Here is an 18235-nt window from a genome sequence, read left to right as displayed (position 1 = left end):
CTGGCTCTTGCTGTGTCCCTCGTAGGCCCCAGGGACTCATGCCAGCCGCTTGCCCAAACTCAGCAAAGGCCTGGGGAATGGGCAGTTGTGCCAGTGCCACTTTCCTCCCAGGACCAGTCAGGAACCGGGAAGGCCCTCCTCCTTCCTCTGGTTGGGGGAGCTCAGCCTGGGGGAGCTGTGGCCCAACCCCGGAAGGGAGGGGTCCCCAAGGCACTGCATCTGGGCTACTAGAATCTTGGGGGAAGTGAAGGGGAGGCGGGGGGCAGGGAGGGACACAGCCTGGGGCAATCTGCCAGGGCTCACAAGATATGGGGGGGGGGCGGTCAGCCCTTCTCCAGCCCCGGGTGGGCGCTGCCTCTTGCTCCGTTACCTCCCAGGGGCTGCCCTCAGGGGCTGGGAGGCCCAGACCCTTTCTGTCCCAGCTGAGAAAGGGACAGGGCATCGCAAGAGGGGTACCTGAGGGCAGGGCAGGTGCTCAGAGCCCTGGTGCCCTACTCACTGCGGGGCCACCGCAGGCTCCTCCCGCCTGTCCAGCGACCCTCAGGGGAGCGCCAGGGCCTGACAGGAGGGAGGCTCAGCGAGGCATCATGACACAGGCCGAGCTGGGCTCTGATTGGACCTCTGGAGTCCTCCTGGGTGTCTGGGCAGGGCATGCCCTGCACAGGGAGCCCCAGACCAGCTAGGACAATGCTGCTCCGACACCAGGGATGGGAGGACAGAGGATGGCCTGGGCAGAAGAGGGGCCAGGCCAGGCCTCATAGAGGCGACCACAGGAAGCTGAGCCGTGCATAGGTGCAGGCCGGGGGTGTAGCGAGGGGCTGTGTTGGGGTCAAGGTGGGTGAGCCTTCGCGGAAAGGGGATCACATGGACCACCCACTGGACAGGCCTAGCCTGTGCCCTCTTGACGGCCGTGCCCCCTGCTCCCCCTGGCGGCTGCTCACAGGAAGGCCAGGGCCCTCTCTGCCGACAGAGCAAGTGCTTTGAGGTCCGTCCATCCAGGAGTGGGGTGCAGCACATGGGTCACCCAGGGGGGCTGCTGTGGTGCAGGACAGGTTGAGCACCCTCTGAGGTTCAGTGCAGGTCCCAGACCTCTGAGCTCAGGCTCCCGGAAGGGGGTGCAGGGCCCCGGTTTCCCTGGCCCAGCAGGGCAAGTGCAAGGGGGTCTTGGGCCAAGAGGGCGGGGCTCAGGTCCCTGAAGGGGCAGCCCCGACGGCCTTCCTCATCCCGCCCGTCCTCACGTTGCTGGGTGCTCCAGCAGTGAGGGACCTGGGTGCTGGGCAGTGGGGCTTCCTCAGTGCACAGGGCCCGGGGCCACGGTAGCAGGGCCCCCGCGCAGCTCTTTGTTCCTGAGACCAATGGCACACACAGGCGGCCTCGCAGCTCCGTGGCCAGTTCTTCTGCCACGATGTGGCGTCTGAGGCTCAGGTCTGCACCCCGAGGGACGGGTCCAGTGGGGGAGGAGCCCCCGCCATCTCACAGCACCTCCATCACCGGGCCCAGTGAACCCCCCACCCACCTGCTGTCAGGCAGGGCTCTGGGCATGGGCTCAAGGCCGTGGCGACAGAACCCACGTGGTCTGAGATGCTCCGAGCAGGAGAGGACTGGACCAGCCACCAAGTCCCTGAAAGTCCTCGAGGGCCCTCGAAGCCCGTGGCCTCCTCTCAGCAGCCTGTCTGTCCTTCCCGCGCGTAGCGGGGCCAGGCGGGGCAGGGGCGCAAGGGGAGGCCTTCTCCAGAGAGACACGCCGGGGAGTGATGCTGGAGGCCACGTGACAGGGCAGCGGCCATGGCCCACGGGCCGAGGTGGGCCTAAGAGTTCTAGAGATCACCTAGGGAGAGACCCCACTGCTGGGCTCCCTGGGGGAGGCGTGGGCAGGGCCCCCGGCGGGGGGGGCTGCCCACCCTCACACCAAACAGCAAAGGCAGAAACGCTCTGTTCTCACTGTGGAAACGATTCGCCGCGCCCCGGCCTCCGCGCCCGTCAGAGGCGTGTGCGCACATCTTTGTATTTATATATGTGTATGTGTATGTGTATACGTATATATATATAAAAGATTATTCAACAGTTAAATATATTCCACGGGACAAAAGTCGTGTCTCCCCACCACGAACACGTCAGCACTGAAGAAACACCAAGCCCGAGGCCACGAGCGCTGAGCCCACACCTGGGCGCAGCCGGCTCTCTCACAGAAGCACAATGGAAATATTCTGATTTGAACGCGGGTCCCTGTTGCAGTCGAGATACGTTCCTGAGGCGACGGGCAGAGCAGCCCGGCGGCAGTGGCACCTCACTCGGCCGGGACCTCGTACTTGAAGATGACGCTGAAGAGCCGGCCACCCAGCCGCTCGGCCAGCCACGAGTTCTTGATGACGGCCAGCTTGAGGCTCTCACAGCGCAGGGCCGCGTGGTAGTTCGTGTGGACGGCGCGGCCCATGCCCTCGATGACCACCAGGTCGGCGCCGCGCTCCCGCACGAGCACGGCCAGCCCCTTGTCCAGGCGGCTTCGGGGAGGAAGGGGGCAGTGAGGAGGGTGCAGGCGGGGGGCCTGGCACCCTGCACTGAGCTGCACCCGGGGCAGATGCCACACCCTGCCTCCAGCCAAGGGCGGCGACTGGCGGGAACGCCGGAGACCCCCGACCCTCGGCCCCCCCCCAACTACGTGGGCCTTGGGTCCAGCCTGATCCCCGGACAGCCAGCCCGGCAGCTGCCCTCCCGGGGCCCGGGGCCCGGGGCCCACGGTCTTGGGGACCGCTGGCAGCTGTGCTCCCGTTGCTACAAGGAAGCCGGTTCTGAAAATTGGGCCTTAATGATACTTTTGTAGTTTGAACTATAAAGAATCTGAGTCCTTTCTATAGCTTTTTATTGTCCTTCCTTGTTGGTTAATAGTGGACCTGGAAGGGGATTAAATCAACACTGGAGAATCAGCATTGGAACAGACTGAGAGGCTAACGGTCCCAGAGCCCAGATGTGCCCTCCTTTACACGGGCTGCTCCAGGTTCTAGAAGCCCCAGGGTGGAAAGCACTATGGTGACGAACTGATTATCCAAGGATAATTATCCAAGGTGGGGACACGCCCCCCTTGCTTCCTCCTCCCAGGGTCCCGAGGGAAGAGGTGCCTGGACCCTGCCCGGGGCTGCGGCTGGCACAGCTGACTTCCGCAGGGGACCAGGGGGACCCGGGGGCAGAGGGGCCACATACCTGAGGTCGAGACACGGGGAGCTGGAGCCAGTCTGCATGAGCAGCAGCCTCCCTTCTCTGAGCGCCGAGCTGCCGAGCACAGGGGTCGTCACCCGTGAGGCGGGGCCCCAGGAAGCTGCCCTGCCGCACCCCTGCCTCGCCATGCCAGGCCCCAGCCCCCTGCCCAGCTTACCGGATGACGGGGTCCATGGCCGCGATGCGCTCGGCCACGATGAGGGACTCGCTGTAGGTCACGTCGTTCAAGGCGGGTCCCGAGTTGCACGCCAAGATGACCTGCGGCAGGATGCCCGGGCTCTTTAGGGACCTTGGCCGCTGGCAGTACTGAGCCAGCCTGGGCTCGCCCGCCTGCCCGCCCGCCACCCACCCACCCACCTGGGGCTGCCGGCGGAGGAGCACGGCCTCCGGCGACCTCTCACGGCTGGGCCGGCTCTTGGGGCAGGATGGAGATGGCCCCAGGGCCCCGCGGTCAGGCTGACCTAAGCCCCAGGACGTGACCGGCCAGGTCTCCCCCTGTGCTCCTGCCGTGCCACTGCCTACCCGGCACCTACCTGCACACGGAGGGGCCCAGGGCGATGCCAACCCCACCGAGCACAGGAGCTGGGCAAGGGACCCGCCATGCGGCCCTCCACACTCACCTCCGTCCCTCTAGAGAGAAGCTCCCTGACAAAGGGGAAGACTCCCAAAATGACGTCTACTCCACTGTTATCTGCGAAAATTAAGGCACATTTGTGAGGGGGCCCCTGTAAGACAAAACCAGGACGTTCAGTTGGGAACAGGCGCGTCCAAGCGTTCCAGACACCTCCACACTCCACTCCCCACGGCCGGGCGAGGGCTGCTGGGTCCTGCAGGCACTGGGGGCACAGGGGCAGCCCCGGCCTCTTCCAGAACTGCTAGCCCGAAGGACCTCTGACCTGAGGCCAGTGATCTCATCGCTGTCCTGCCGAAGTCAGGCTTGGAGCAGGGATGCCAGCTCATACTTGTAGCTCGGGGCGGGGGGCTGAGGGGGACACTCCGGGGGGCCCTCGGTGCACCGCGCGGGCCCGCGCCACCTCCCCACCCGTGAACCCTGCCCGGGCCCCTAGGGCACAGGACAGAGGCGGGGACAGCCCCATGTACCTTCAGTCTTTGAAGCCACTTGCTGTAGGAGTCCACGAGCCAGGGCCGCTCTGCGGGACACAGGGACGCGGTCACCCGCCCGCCGGCCTCTCCGGGGAGCCGGTCCTCGCCTCCCCCCGGCTCAGCGGGCACGCGTGGCCGCCTCGCTGCTTCCCCCCACCGGCCCGAGTCCTGGCACTGGAGGAGAGCCCTGGGCGCCCCTACCTTGCAGCTTCCTCTTTGCCTCCTCAAACCCAAACTGGGGGTCAGATTCAAGGACGCTGCACGGGGAGGAGAAGACAAAGTCACCAAGGCCCCGGACCTTGGCCTCCGTCGCTCCCGTGGGCCACGAAGTCCCTCCCGAGCTGGACGAGCGTGCTCTCACCCGTCACTGCTGCCGCGTCGGCTCGAGGACGGGGGAGGTGGCACGGGGAAGCCTCCGTGCCTGCAGCCACAGGCCAGGCCCCTGGGGAGCACCGGCCACCAGCCTCACCCCAACGTGCCGCCCAAGGGGCAGCCAGTGCTGAGGGCAGGGAGGCGGCGATGGCTGTCCCGGGTGCCCGGGTCCGAAAGCGCACGTTGGGTGACCCAGCAAGTCCCCTGCACGGGAGCCCCGGGGAAGGCACCAGACGGCGGGCCCCGGGACAGGACCCTTGGGGGGACGGGGAGACACGTGCCCACCGCTGAACTTCACGAGGCACCTATTCACTCCGAACACCCAACAGCGTCTAAGCCCACCCCACACAGTCACTGTGACGCGCAGTTTCACACTGACAACACCCACACCTGCAGCCCTCCACGCGCCTGCTCTTGTGTGCGGGCAGGGAGGCTGGGTCCCAGCACCTGTCCCATCCGTTCCCGAGGCCACACGTGTCCAGCAAGCCCCGAGCAGTACCCCATCCCCCGAGAACCCCCGGTGCCCCCTCTGCCACCTCCTCGAGGGCCAAGCTGGGCCGGCCGAGGCTGGGACTGCCAGAGCCACGTGTGGCCCAGGCGTCAGTTCGGGCCCAGGGGCTGTGGCTCTAAGGCCGAGCTGGAAGGAGGAGGGGAGGGGATGGGCCTGCGGGGGCTGTGAGGACAGCGGGCACCTACTCAGAGACGGCTTTCGCTCCCCAGTCGAAGACGTTGCCGGCCAGGAGCCCTTTCACCAGTGCCAGCTGCCTCTCCTCCCAGCCCAGGGCGTCCAGAGAGTGGATCACCCTCTGGAAACACTTTAATGCCACGCCGTTGTCCTTCTGCTTCACCTGCGGGGAGACGCGAATGAAGACGTGGTCTGGCCTCCCCCAGTCCCCCAGCAGAGCAGGGAGAGGAGAGCACCGCGCCGGGAGAGCACCAACAGCGAGCCTGTTCTAGGGGACAGAAGACTCCCATGTGACGTCACTGCGGGAGGCTAGACAAACCCAGATCGCGTCAGGTTAAAAGCAGCGCTGACTCGGAGCAGCGCGGGCTGAGTGCAAGCATGGGGGGCACGCTGGTATCGGTGCAGGTTTGAAGTGTGCACTGAGGACGGAGGCTCAGGTGTGACTGTGCCGTGGCCGAGCACGGAGGACCCACACCCCACGGGTGCCCGCTGCCCTGACCGTGAGATCCTCAGCACCCAGACCCACTGTCCCCAGATGCTCCTGTGCGAGGGCAGGGAGCTGAGGTGGGCTGGCTCTGGACCCCGCCCATGGCTCCAGGGCACGTGGCTTCCTGGTCAAAGAGCCCAGGGAGGCACCTTCAGGCCACCAGCCAGGCCCTGGATGGCTCGTGGCCAGGACGGACATCCTCAGGCACCAACTCTTGACTTTCCAGGCTGAGTTCAGGAGGCCAGGAAGAGGCGAGGGGGCCTCAGTGCCACATGCCCGCCACCCTCACCGGCTGCTGGTTAGAACCCCCAGGACGTGCTGCTGACGAGGTCACAGTGGTGCCGGCATCGGTCCACAGCTGGTGCTGCCGACCGAGGGGCTGCGGCCCAGAGCTCCTGGGAGATGGACCCTCACCAGGGCGGCTCCAGGATGCAGCCTGTCGCCAGTGCCGGGGGTCAGGGCTGCCAGCACACCCGCTTGCTGGACAGGACAGGACTGATGCCCCGTTCCCCACGGCCCCCTGCAAGCATGTGCCCACCCACGAGAAGGGGGCGCTCACCTTGGAGTAGGGGTCCGGGAAGTTGAACTCGTTCAAACAGTGCTCCCTCGTGTCCAGGAGGCTGCGCACGGTCAGGGTCCCATAAGCGCTGAAGACAGAGCCGGGCGGAGGGCGGCTGAGTGGGCTGGACGGCTGACTGCACCGCCCATCACACTCTCCCCACCCAGGGGCGTCCTCGTGGCGTCCAGGCGCCAAAAGGAGAAGCCCAGGAGGCCAGCGGGGTGCTGAGCGCCCCCGAGTGTGTCCCAGTGGAGGGGCACAGAGCTTCCTGGAAAACTTCGAGGGACTCGGCCCTCGGGTGCAAGTGCGCGTCCCCGTAGAGGCCGCTCTCGGGGCTCTGGCCAGGGCGAGCGGGTGGGCCACTCACAAGGGCTGGTGCCGCAGGGTCTGCAGCTTGTTCCAGTACTTCTGGCGGAACTTCTCGGCCCTCTCGGCTGCATCCACGGAGCCTGGCTGGCTCGCCACGGCGCGTTTCACGACCTACCGAGGACGGGGCGGCCAGCAGTGCTCAGGGCAGCCCCCAGCCCGTGGGTGGCAGGCAGTGGTGGCAGCCACTGGGGGCTTCCCTTGCCAGGTGGGAACGGGGCTGCCGCCAGCCCTGACCCAAACCTCATATCCGTGTCCTCCGATACCAGCCCCAGGGCCCACTGGACACCGGCTCCTGCTCTGCTGAGGGGACTGGTGGTTCTGGAGCATTCTCCAAGTCTGTGGGACCCCTCGCTCTGAAGACAGACCCCGTGGGCCTCTCTGAGGGGCGTCGTGGAGGAATGGGTGTTCCCAGGAGGCTCCCATGGCCTTAACCCCCCTGAGCCTGGAGCCGGAGGCCAGCCACTGCTGTCCCTGAGCCCTGTGCGAACCGCTTGCTTTTTAAAGAAACACGGTAGCCGTGAAAGCCACTTGCGAGCCGATGAGAACGCACCTCACTGACACCACGTCCCAACAAACTACTCAGTCAGGTTCCCACCTGGGAACTATGAATTACACCTCAAATAAAAGGTTCCTGGAAACCCCTGTTCTCCTCCATCCCGCCTCTCACTGCCCCTGGGGAACCTGAAACAGTCAGAGGTAGCCAGGACCTCAAAGGCCCACAGCCCAATTCCTGGACGCACGGGTGTCTTCTTCCTGGGGGTGTCCAGCCTCGCCCCCAGCCCTCATCCCAACCTCACCCCCGCCCCAGGCCCTCACCCCATCCAGGGCCTCCTCAAAGCAGGTGAGCCAGTACTTTCTGGCCAGCGCGTCGTCTGTGAGGTCGACCGTGTCAGGCACGTAGGAGGACGGGTCCAGAAGGAGAGGCAGGTTGACGAGCGGCCTCTCTAGACGGTCCATTTCTAGCAAGTCGAACTGGAAGGACGAGAAGCAGGCGGGCACGTCAGCCGTGTCCTTTCTGAAAGACCAAAACTCCCTTCTACAGGTCTTGGAACCAGCTTCCCTGCACGAAGGGAAGCTGCTGTGTACGGCTAATGGAGAGCCCGGTTCCTCCCCGGCCCTGGGCCTTGCCTGCCTCTCACGGCCTCTCTCAGCCCGGGTGAGCCCTCCACTTGTCCGGGGCCCTGAGCCCGACGCCCCGACCCTGGGTCCGCTCACGCCCCCGTCTTCCTGCCGCGCCCCGTGCTCTCTGCTCCGCGCTCTGAACCATGCACACCGACCGCCCTTCTGGTCCAACTGCCCTGCCCGCCGGGCTCTGTCCTGCGGCTCCTGCCCGGGGTCGGTTCCCAGGCGGGGACACACCGCCCCGTCCCCCCACGCCCCGCGTCCAGACCCACTGCCCCTGCCACACTCAGCAAGGCCAGGACGCTTGATGCCCACGCCAGGGTCTTTCAAACGAAGGGTCCTGTGCGCCTGGCCCCGTTCTCGGATGAGAACTGTGTCAGGCAGCTGCTCCAGGGACGTGACAAGCGAGTGAGCTCAGGGCTCGTCCTCCAGGCACCGATCCTGCCCCCCACCCTCCAGGGAGCTGCCCACCTGGGGCTTGGCCCTGTGTTGCTGACTGGCCCACTAGCAGGGTGAGGCGGCAGGTGTGCTCGGACCAGGGATGGTCTGGATGAGAAGATCCACCCCACGAGGGAGAGATGGACTTTGGGGACACGCCACGTGAGCGCACGTTTAGCAGGGAAGGAGCCAGTGTGTCTCCACGGGGGTCAAAGGCGGCAATGGCTGCCCCCTGCCCGGCTGGCCGGCAGGGGCCGCCCTGTCCTCCGGTGAGTGGGAGCTCACATCTGAGCTCGGCCTGGCCCCCCGCCCCTGGGGATCCCCACGCCCACTCGCAGGGACACCCCAGCACGACAGGCGCGTGGGGTGCCCAAGCTGCACATCAGCGCTGGCTGAAAGGTTTCTGGCCCGCCCACCGTGTGGCCGGCATCCACGTCGCCCTTCGACAAGTCAGAGACGTTAACGCCTTTCTCTGCACACCCGTCACGGCGGGCCTGGGCCTTGCCAACCCTGCCCCTGGTGCCTGCCTTTGGGAAGGGCCCAGCTACCCCCGCACAGCTGGCTGCAAAGGATGCGGTGCGGAGCTGTGGGAACTGGGGGTGCCACACGCGGGGGGGACTCTCCCCAGGAAGTGAGAGGCGGCTGAGGCACATTCTTGCCATGTTTACACTGATTTACAAGAGAATCTGCATCTACAACCGAAAAGCAACTTTCCCTCCAAACTGGCCTCGGCCTGTCCTCCAGGCCCGCGTGCAATTCTGACAAACCACTCCCTGGGTTATCAGGGACGTGATGTCAATGAGACGGTAACGGGCTTCCCTGGTGGCGCAGTGGTTAAGAGTCCGCCTGCCGATGCAGGGGACACGGGTTCGTGCCCCGGTCCGGGAGGATCCCATGTGCCGCGGAGCGGCTGGGCCCGTGAGCCATGGCCGCTGGGCCTGCGTGTCAGGAGCCTGTGCTCCGCAACGGGAGAGGCCACAACAGTGAGAGGCCCGCATACAGCAAAAAAAAAAAAAAAAAAGATGGCAACAGCTCGTCCAACGATGATCTGGGCCAGGACGGGGCCACGGCAGTACCATCCTGTCCCAGCTGGGAGACCCTCTCCACACCGGCTCGGCTGGCGGGGGAAGCCCCCATCCAGACATGGTGGGCCTCACCCCAAGGGGCGACTGAGGAAAAGGTGGAATCGCCTGAGGAAATTTGCAGACTCTGCAGGCTCGGTACCGCCTTGAAACCATCACGCAGAGAACGTGTTCTAAGAGAAGGGGCCCAGGCTGGTGCCCGTGACCCACAGTTTTACCCCGATTCTGCTGTGAACGGTCCCAGAGCCCTAGGAAAGACCCCCTGTGGTCCCGAAACTTTATATTCTCCCTGCAAACCCGGCGGGGACCGCGTGGCACCGAGGGCTCCCGCTGAACACCCGAAAAATGTGAGACACTACGGGAGAAATGAGAACAGCCAGCTGCAGGCTGCAAACGTCTCTCTTCGGCCCCAGAGTCTGTGGTTCATGACCTGCACCAGGAGGAGGCGCCTTCGAGCCCGGCCACGGCGGCACGGAGGCTCTCCTCGGGGACCACCAGGAGGCCGCAGCGGAGGCGGCGCACGTGGGACTCAGGGCCACCCGCGCCCGTACTCACGGTGCCACTCCTCGGCCGCTGCGTTGGGCAGAGCTCGGGCGAGGAGCTCATGAGCCCGGAGCTGCCGGCGTAGTTCTCTTCCCAGCTGTACTGGTTTGGGTCTGCGGGACAAGAGACCCGGCGTCAACCGAGGGGCGAGCGGCTCGGCAAACCTTGGGCGGCTGGACTGCCTCTGGGAGGACCGGCTGCCGAAGGCCTCCCTGGCGCCGGGTGAGCCGGGGGCGTTGTTCTGTTGGGTTATTTCTTACTGGCACACAGACCTCTCAAGCTGAGCGGTAGCTTCCGAAAGGTACCCGTGGCTTATCTCAAGTAAGAAGCTGGACTTAGGGACGCAGTGAAGGTCTGCCTGGGCTGCTCTGACTGGCGCTGACCCCCACGCAGTCTGCCCTGTGCTTCCTCGCGCAGAATCACGCCTGCGATTCCTTCACGTGTCCTTCAAAGAGGACAGACCGGATGCGCATCTGAAGCGACAGCTGGTCAGACGGCCGGGAGGAGCCGGCGGGTTGAGGCCTTCGGAGGCGAGGCCGTGTGCGCAGCCCCTGCACGGAGCCCCGTCACTCAAGGACCCATGGGTTGATTACGTGGCACCCATGCGAGTCGGTTTCCACCGGCCCCTCAGGAGAATCACAGCAAAGGCTCCTGCCACTGCTGGGGAGGGCCCACGAAGACACCATGTCCACCCACAGCCCTCGATCGTCACTTAACACGAGCAGCCATTCCAGTCACTCCCCAAGGCCTCCCCGCCTCCCGATGCCGCTGCCCAACATAGGCCACGCCGTACTCACTGTCCTGCTCGGCTCCTTTAAGAAACGCTCCTATGGCGCCCAGGTAGCCTTCGTGCCTCAAGAACAGCGCCTGGACCTCCCCCTGCCACGGAGACGCCCCTGAAGCGCCACTCAGCCCAAGGCTGCAAGTCCACCCGACACAGGTGGCCTCCCTCCCAACTCGGCGCTTGTCCACGGGGCTGTACGCACACGCGGAATTCAAGGGCCCACCGTTTAGAGCAGCGGTCCCCGGCCTTCTTGGCACCAGGGACCGGTTTCACGGAAGACCACTTTTCCATGGATGGGGGTGGCGTGGGGGGGGGCAGGGGGCAACTTCTTCCACAAAACGGACACCCACCCAGTTCCCCACGCTTGCTGGGGGCCACACACCCCCACGCCGTGACTGACACCTAGAAGCTCACCTGGAGCTCGCAGACAGTGGGAGGCGGTCTCTAGGCCCCACCCCCGGCAACGCGCCAAACTCAGGGATGGCCACGGCGCCCCAAGTGCAGGATGCCCGGAGCTAGTGGGTGGGAAGGGGCTGCGGGCAGGGGCTTGGGGGTGCTCAGCTGGGTCCCGCCTTGCTCCCGTCCCCTCTCAGGCCTGCGAGTTTGGAGACATGGGGGCCCGGGCCAGGGGCGGGCAGAGCAGAGGAAGGACGCGGCGGCCCATTACCTTGGAGAAGAAGTTGATGCTGTAGGTGATGGTGCGCATGGTGACGGGGTGGCCGCGGATGAAAAAGCCGCCGAAGTACACCCGGTCCAAGCAGTGGAGCCTGGCGTACAGGCAGGCGAGCTGCCCGATGTCGTTGCTGATCATGTGCAGCAGGCTCTTGGCCATGTCCTCCTTGGAGAACTCTGGGGGGCAGAAGCAGCACGCTGGGCAAGCGGCCAGGTGGGCGCCACGCGCCTCCGAGAGCGAGAGCGGGCGAGAGGCCGGTACCTGTGTCCGCGGTGGCCGACTTCCCGAAGCTGCTCGCGATGAGGTTGCCGCTCAGCCCCAGGGTCTGGTGGGCCCCTCCGTAGATGTCCTGCACCAGCATGTCCACGTTCGTGTGCTGGCCTCTGGAAGCCAGATGCAGCAGCTCGTCAAACTTCTGTGGGGACAGAGCAGACGGGAGCACCTGAGGAGCCGCAAGCTGGGAGAACCCCACGGCCCTGGACGAGCCCACGGAAGGAGGCCAGCCGCCGTGCTGGGTAGGGAAAGCCCTCTCCTGTCATGGCCCAGAGGTGGGGGGAGACGGGCAGCCTCTGTGGACCACCCAGCTGGGCGACACTCTGGCCACCTGGACGCCCATCCTTCAGAGACTCGGGACGCAGGACGAGGTACAGGGAAGAGCCACTTTCACAACAACCCCAGCCAAGCACAAGCCTCCGACCCCACAGCCGCCAACCCTTTCCTGAGGGGACCAGGAAACAGGCTGTTCCGTGGAGCCAGGAGCATCCTCCTAGAGCTGCCCAAATACCTTAGTTTTGGTGAGCAGAGCCCCAAGCCCCCAGAAGGTGCCACCCCCGATGGAGCTGCCGCCGATCCACTCGAACCTGTCCTCTGTCTCCACCTGGAGCGAAACGAGGGCAGGTGCGTTAGCAAGGGGGCCCCCAGCCACTGCCCAGCAGGTCCCGGGGACGCGGCGGCTCAGGGGTATCCCCCGCCCTGGGTGGCGGCGCCCTTGAAGGCCGAGTCTGGGTGGGCTCGGCAGGTGCTCGTGCTGGAAGTAGGGGACCAACCTCCCCACAGACCGCCCGCGCCAGGCACTCCGCGTGCGGCCTCGCGCCGTGAGCGCCAGAGGCAGGCCTGGGTCTGTGTCCGCCTCCCTTTGCCCGCGTGCCTGTGCCCGGCATGGCTCCGACATGCAGCCAGTGCTCAACAAAGCTCTGCAGAGCCCGTCCTCTCCCACGAGCCAGGCCCCACCTTCACGATAGAGACCCCAGAGCCAATGCTGACTAGGAGGTACGGGAAAACGCTGGGGTGGTTGGTCTGAAACCGGAACTCGGGGTTGGAGCCCTTCTGGTACACGAAGGCCTCGTGCGGGATGTTCTTCAGCACGAAGTTGCAGCCCTTGATCAGGCAGGTCATCACGTCCTCCTTGTCAACCCTGCCAGGGAGCAGCCCAGCCACTGGCACCGGCACGGGCCACGGCACGAATGGCCCCTGCCTCCCCGCCCCCCTGGCAGGGCCGTGGCCCCGGGACCCTCCGTCCAGCGGGAGCGGGCCCGACTCGGTCTCGGGGCTCCGTTCCTTTCCTTTCAGCCCTCGCCTCTCCCCACCCACCATCTTCAGTCCCCCGAGCCTTCCTGAGTTTCAGCCACCTGAATTCCACTGCAGCCGGCCCAGAGCTTGGCCTCAGACCCGCGGCCACCCACCAGCCACCCGGAGCCTCACTGGGTCCTGAGGTCTTAGGAACCCCTAGAGCCGGGCGAACGGGCTGGTGCAGGAGAGGGGCCACTGCGGCCGTCACGTCAGGGCCCGACCCCGTGAGCGGAGGCCAACCGGCCCCCACGCTCCCCTCCCCGCCCCGAGGTCCCCACTCACTTCAGCTGCAGCTTCTCTTCGATGAGGTCTTTGAACTTGTACGCCCCGCCCCCGGTCGCCTGGATGACCTTGGTCTCGGTGTTGACCAGATGGTCTTTGATGAAGTCCAGGCAGGCTTCTATGTAGGTGTTCTCGAACTTGACAAAGTGCAGCCTGGCGGTAACCTCCTCCTGAACGGAGATCTCATAGGGCGGCTCGTGGTCCTGCTCTGTGTCCTGGGGGTGAGGGTGGGGAACCCGCGTGTGTGCACTGCCTCGGGGAGGGGACGACGCTGACACACAGCCCCTGGGCACCCTCAGCAGCGCCGACGATTTCTGCCTACCCTGAAGTCCGTGGGAGTCTTGATGGCGACGCAGGTGGGAGACTCGGGGGGGAGGCACGAGCAGGCGGGAGGCGGGGGTGCTCTTGCCAGGGCTGGGACGGAAGGGGAACTAAGCTGGGAGCATGGAGGGAGGGGCATCGGCACTAGAAGCTTCCAGGGCCTGCCCGGGGTCCTCCCAGGAGGCTCACCTTGTCTGAGTGGTCGAAGGAGCGCACTCTGGCAACTTTGTGCTGTACGGTGGAGTAGTATGCCAGCTTGGTCAGCGACCCGCCTACAGGGGACACACAGATGCAGCGGATTCAGAAGTGGCTGGAAGGGACCTGAGGCTGCCCTTCCACAGGCCCTCCTCTGCCAGACCTGGGTCCTGCCCACAAGGAGTTTGGTGCTACTTGAACGTGAAAACCCTGCAGGGCACCAAACAGAGGAAGGGAATGAACTGTGAGGCCTAAACACGCTCTGCCTTCCTTGAAAAGCTCTGGTCCTCTCAGGGCCCAGACTGAAACGGAGATCGTCTGTTTCTCCACCAGCACTGAGTCCTTGACGAGCAAGGGACCTGCTGTTTCTGGGTGACTCGGCGATCCTCAGTGGTTTAGGAAAATTCTGTTTCAGACTCGGATGTTGAGGACGAACCAAAGGAAAAAGCTGACAAATCCACTGTTTTCATTGAAAAGCATACAACTGACGGTCCGTGGAAGGAGGTGGAGAAGGCAATGCAGGCGGGGGAGGGGCTGTTTTCACCAGGAATGTGCAAGGAAGGGGCCTGAGAGCAGCAGCTGAGGCCCAGACTCACCAGGGAGGCCCTGCAGAGGGCGGCGGGGACTTGTTAATGCCCCTGGGAAGCCTGGATGCCCCTGGCCTGTGACCAGGGACAGAATATCAGGAAGCAGATAAGGCCTTTGGGCAAGTTAAAAAGATCCCCAGAGCAGTCCTCCTGGAGGAGGAGTTCTGGCGAGCCCCACTCCTGAGTCAGAGAGGAGGCATCGGAGGCTATAGGTGATTCACGGCTGTGAAAGCCACGAACGGCAGAGCAGAGAGAGGCAGAAGGCTCAGCTCTGCAAAGTGACCTTGGAACCAACTGTGTTTCCTAGGAGGCCCAACAAAAATAAGGGGGAAACCCCTTGTCTTGAGAAGGCCGCTAAAATTATTAACAACTGTTGTTTTGTGACAAAACACTAAGGAAGTATTCCACAAACACTCAAGTCAGAAACACAGATTTGGAAACACAGTATCCGAAGGCCAAAGCTCTTCCAGGTAAGAAAAATCAAAGCCCAGCTTCCGAGACCAATCACACCTGTCCCATCGGAGCCGCCTGTCTGGCAGTGTGGACAGGGCCTCCCGGGACGTCCTGCGACCTGGCCTCGTTGGGCCACGTTTGGTCACTGAACACCGTCGTCCTGGGCTTGCTCTCATCCCCAGACCGTCAGCTTAAGACACAGAACTTGGCCTTAAGCCTCCTTATCCCTCCTCCCTGCCCCCAATCCCGGCCTGGCACGGAGCATCTTCCACTGAAATGTTTGTTGCCCGATTCACCTCTGTGAATAAATCGTTTCCTAAAAAGACAGGCAACACAAAGGGATGAAGATATCTTTTGAGAAGCTCATCAAAAGTTACCCAGATCACAGAAATCCAATTCCAGACAGTGTGCTCTTCAAGTCAGCTATAAATCACAACCAAAACACACAGTGTTGGGGTTTGCGGGGTGGGGGCCGTGGGGAGTGAGCTGGGTTCTGTGCACTGCACACCATGCACCCCGAGTGGGGCGAAGCCCGGCACTGCCCAGGCTTGTCTCCCACCCGAGCCAGGAGACAGCGGATGGGGCACGGGGCTGCGAGCAGAGCAGTGCGGTCAGTCTGAGCCAGGGTGAGTTCACAGAGCAGCACAGGGGGCGCCTGCGGGAGCCCACCTGCTCTCTGGGTCCCTTGCGATTAGAGTGAATGCCAACTCGGGCCGGGGCCGCACACGTCACACCTGACGAGGGCAGTGACCAGGTGGCCAGCACAGTCCCGCGCTCTCTGGTGGATGCCATGGGCTCTCCAGGCTACCCCACCCCATGCTCCACCCTGGGGCCCACAGCATCCCCGACTGATGGGAGGGACCTGAGCCAAGACCCGCCAGTTCATCCAGAACCCCGGGGCCTGGTGCGGGGCTGTCCTTCCACTCCAGGCACCTCCATGCACATCCCTGCCCTGTGGCCCCTTCTGCTTCACCCAAGGGACCCTCCCTCCCTCTGCCCAGCAGAAACCTGGAGTCAAGTCAGCTTCAAATATGTGTTGACCCAAAGCGTCCCTGAGGCTTTTGAAGCAGGGACTCCACCAGCGGAGAGGGGAGCCCCGTCAGAGCTGGACTGAGAGGCTTGGGGAGGGGAGAGGAAACCGGAAACCTGCTTGTGAACCACTGACAGCACTCTGGCTTTGCGGATTCCTGGGTGGAGGACCCCTGCCCTGAGCCGTGACCTCCCATCAGCTACACTAACAAAAGTCTGTCCTTGTGAATTCCCTGGCGGTCCAGTGGTTAGGACTGTGCGCTCTCGCTGCTGAGGGCCCAGGTTCAATCCCTGGTCGGAGAACGAAGACCCCACAAACCTCGCAGGGTGGCCAAACCCCGCCCCCCCCAAAAAACCCCCCACAAATGTCTGTCCTTAGTAACAATGAACGTGTCTTTTAAAGAACCAAACAGAGGACCCAGAGCCGGAGGGAAATTTCAGAGAGGAAATAAACATGGACACTGAAAATATGCCTTTGAGTGTCCTTCTGCTAAGGAACCCTGACCGGGCTCGGCCCTGGAGGACAGGCAGGCACTCCCCCTTCCGCGCCACAAGCTAGGGCCACGCAGAACGACCCAGGTAAGCCCTGTGGCCAGCCAATTTTCGGGGGCGCTTCAGAAACGTTAGGTGCCGACCCGTTGGAGCAGAGCCCCCAGGGTCAGGGCAGCAGCATCAAGTGCGGAAGCTCCGAGCACACGGCCACTGGACTGCCATCACATCCGGAGCGCACAGGGCTCCGAGGACAGCGGCAGGGCCCCGAGGGGCTGACTTGAGCCCCCAGGCGGTTCCTCGCGCTCACCGTCTCTGGCCCAACGTCCAGCCGGGCACCGTTGTGGCGGGTCCCCTTCGGGGGGCCGACCTCAGGCTCGCAGCTGCCCTCGCCCGCCCTCTGCCTGGCTCCGCCCGGCCTCCGGCTTTGCAGGTGGGGGCTCAGGACGCTCCCCACTTCCCTGGACGCCGCCCCCCCCCCAAGGACAGGGGAGCGGGGCGGGCCAGGCGCGCGGGGGTCCCGGGCCGGAGGTCATGGACCGGCCCCGGACCGCCCGGGTATCCGCGCCTCAGCGTCCACATCTGAGAAAGCGGTCGGCGGGAGGCGTCAACGCGTCCGAGAGGGAAGGAGGGCCCTGCGGGGGGCGGGGCTCGGGGGTGCTTCCGACCTGAGGTCTGCGCCCAGGTCCTCCAAAGCCCCGGCCCCAGACACCCGGCCCCCGATCTCCGGCAGGCGGGGAGCTGCGCCGCCCGGCGGCCGACCCCCACCCCCGAGGCGGGATGCCAGAGGGGCAGCCAGGCCGCCTCTCCCGCGGGACTACGAGCCCCTGCATGCCCCGCTCCGGCCGCGCGGCGCCTGCCGGGAGCTGTAGTCCGGCTGCCGCAGCGAGCGGGCGCCGCCGGCTGCCCGCGGACTACAAGGCCCGACAGGCCGTGCGCGCCGACAGCCCGCGCCCCGCCTTTCGTCCTTGCCACCGCCCCGGCCCGCCGGCCTCGCTGCCCGCGCCCGCGCCCGCCCCCGCCGCCCCGCTCCCCGCGCCCGCCCGCGGCGACCTATGTCTATGGCGAAGCGCTTGGCGTTCTCCAGGTTGCGGAAGATCTCGTCGGGGGGCAGTGTGATGCTCTTGTCCAGGCTGTCCCCGCTGCTCCCGCTGCCGCTCCCTCCACACTCCGCCATTTTGAATGTGCTCGGCCAGCCTCATCAGCCATGGAGATATATGCGCATATATTTGACTGCTAAACGCCTCCCGCGCATAGATTATGCTAATGAGCGTTCGGGCCGGCCCTCGCCCCCCCGCCGCCGCGGCGGTGGCGGCTGGAGGGCCGACGCAGGCAGGCGGGCGCGGGTCCCCCAGACCGGACCGCGAGGCAGCTCAACACAAAACCTCTGGGCTGTCGTCGTCTTTGTTGTTCCTTCACTGAGTTGGCCGGATGCTGACCTCAAATGATATGAGCTAGTGCAGAGGGGGCACCTGGGGTTTGGAGACCACCAGGGTAATCGGTTTCTTTAGTGACTGCGGTTGTGAGCCTGGCACCTGCACGTGAAGACGCTTGGGACCCACCAGCTTGGTTCCCTAGGAGTGCAGGACCGTGGGTGTTAAAAACCCTATGCAAACTGGGGGAGTTGCGGACCCCGCCCTCTAGAAGCCTTTCTCACCCCGCCCGGAGTAGGAGCTACCCTTGCAGCTGGGCGAGATGTGTGAATGATGGTGAGATCCTCAGAAAGTGCAGGGGAAAGCCGAGCAGCCTTCCTGGAGGAGGCCGTTTTCTGGCAAAAGAGGGAGTCTGTGGGAGTTTGCAGGGAACAAGCTGAGAAAGCTTCCATGTGGTGTTGGGGACAGGCTTCCAGGGCTAGTCTCTGGGAAGGCGTGGAGGCTCT

At 64.8% G+C, this 18235-nt stretch overlaps 1 protein-coding gene across 5 annotated transcripts; it reads right to left on the bottom strand.

The window, feature by feature from the left end:
• Positions 1-2023: 2023 nt before the first annotated feature.
• Positions 2024-17551, bottom strand: PANK4 (pantothenate kinase 4 (inactive)). Of its 5 annotated transcripts, XM_022598532.2 has the most exons (19): positions 17410-17551; positions 13793-13875; positions 13283-13497; positions 12662-12845; positions 12216-12308; positions 11693-11846; positions 11426-11607; positions 10772-10853; positions 9987-10087; positions 7606-7761; positions 6788-6900; positions 6421-6508; positions 5386-5537; positions 4519-4574; positions 4315-4364; positions 3834-3938; positions 3371-3471; positions 3199-3267; positions 2024-2501 (listed from the first exon to the last, which is right to left on the bottom strand). In XM_022598532.2, the coding sequence occupies exons 1-19, from the start codon at positions 17531-17533 to the stop codon at positions 2288-2290; spliced, it is 2322 nt and encodes a 773-aa protein (XP_022454240.1). In that variant the 5' UTR covers positions 17534-17551; the 3' UTR covers positions 2024-2287. The 5 variants fall into 5 exon arrangements, with proteins under 5 accessions (XP_022454240.1, XP_089758025.1, XP_089758027.1 ...); XM_089901899.1 differs by lacking the exon at positions 4315-4364 and having other exon boundaries at positions 3834-3904; XM_089901901.1 differs by lacking the exon at positions 17410-17551 and having other exon boundaries at positions 13283-13696; positions 13793-17331.
• Between the last annotated feature and the right edge of the window lie 684 nt (positions 17552-18235).

Source organism: Delphinapterus leucas, chromosome 1, assembly GCF_059928025.1.
Source record: "Delphinapterus leucas isolate spDelLeu-1000000601 "Yukka" chromosome 1, BTC_Dleu_Yukka2, whole genome shotgun sequence".
In the NCBI taxonomy this organism is placed as follows: domain Eukaryota; kingdom Metazoa; phylum Chordata; class Mammalia; order Artiodactyla; family Monodontidae; genus Delphinapterus; species Delphinapterus leucas.
This window is presented reverse-complemented; position numbering and strand designations above follow the sequence as displayed.

Coding starts and splice junctions, on each gene's coding strand:
- PANK4 (XM_022598532.2), bottom strand. CDS start 17,533: ATGGCGGAGTGTGGAGGGAGCGGCAGCGGGAGCAGCGGGGACAGCCTG. Junction 11,847..12,215: donor CTCTGCTCACCAAAACTAAG/GTATTTGGGCAG, acceptor CTGTCCCCACAG/AAGTTTGACGAGCTGCTGCA. Junction 2,502..3,198: donor TCCCCGTGTCTCGACCTCAG/GTATGTGGCCCC, acceptor TCCTCCCCGAAG/CCGCCTGGACAAGGGGCTGG.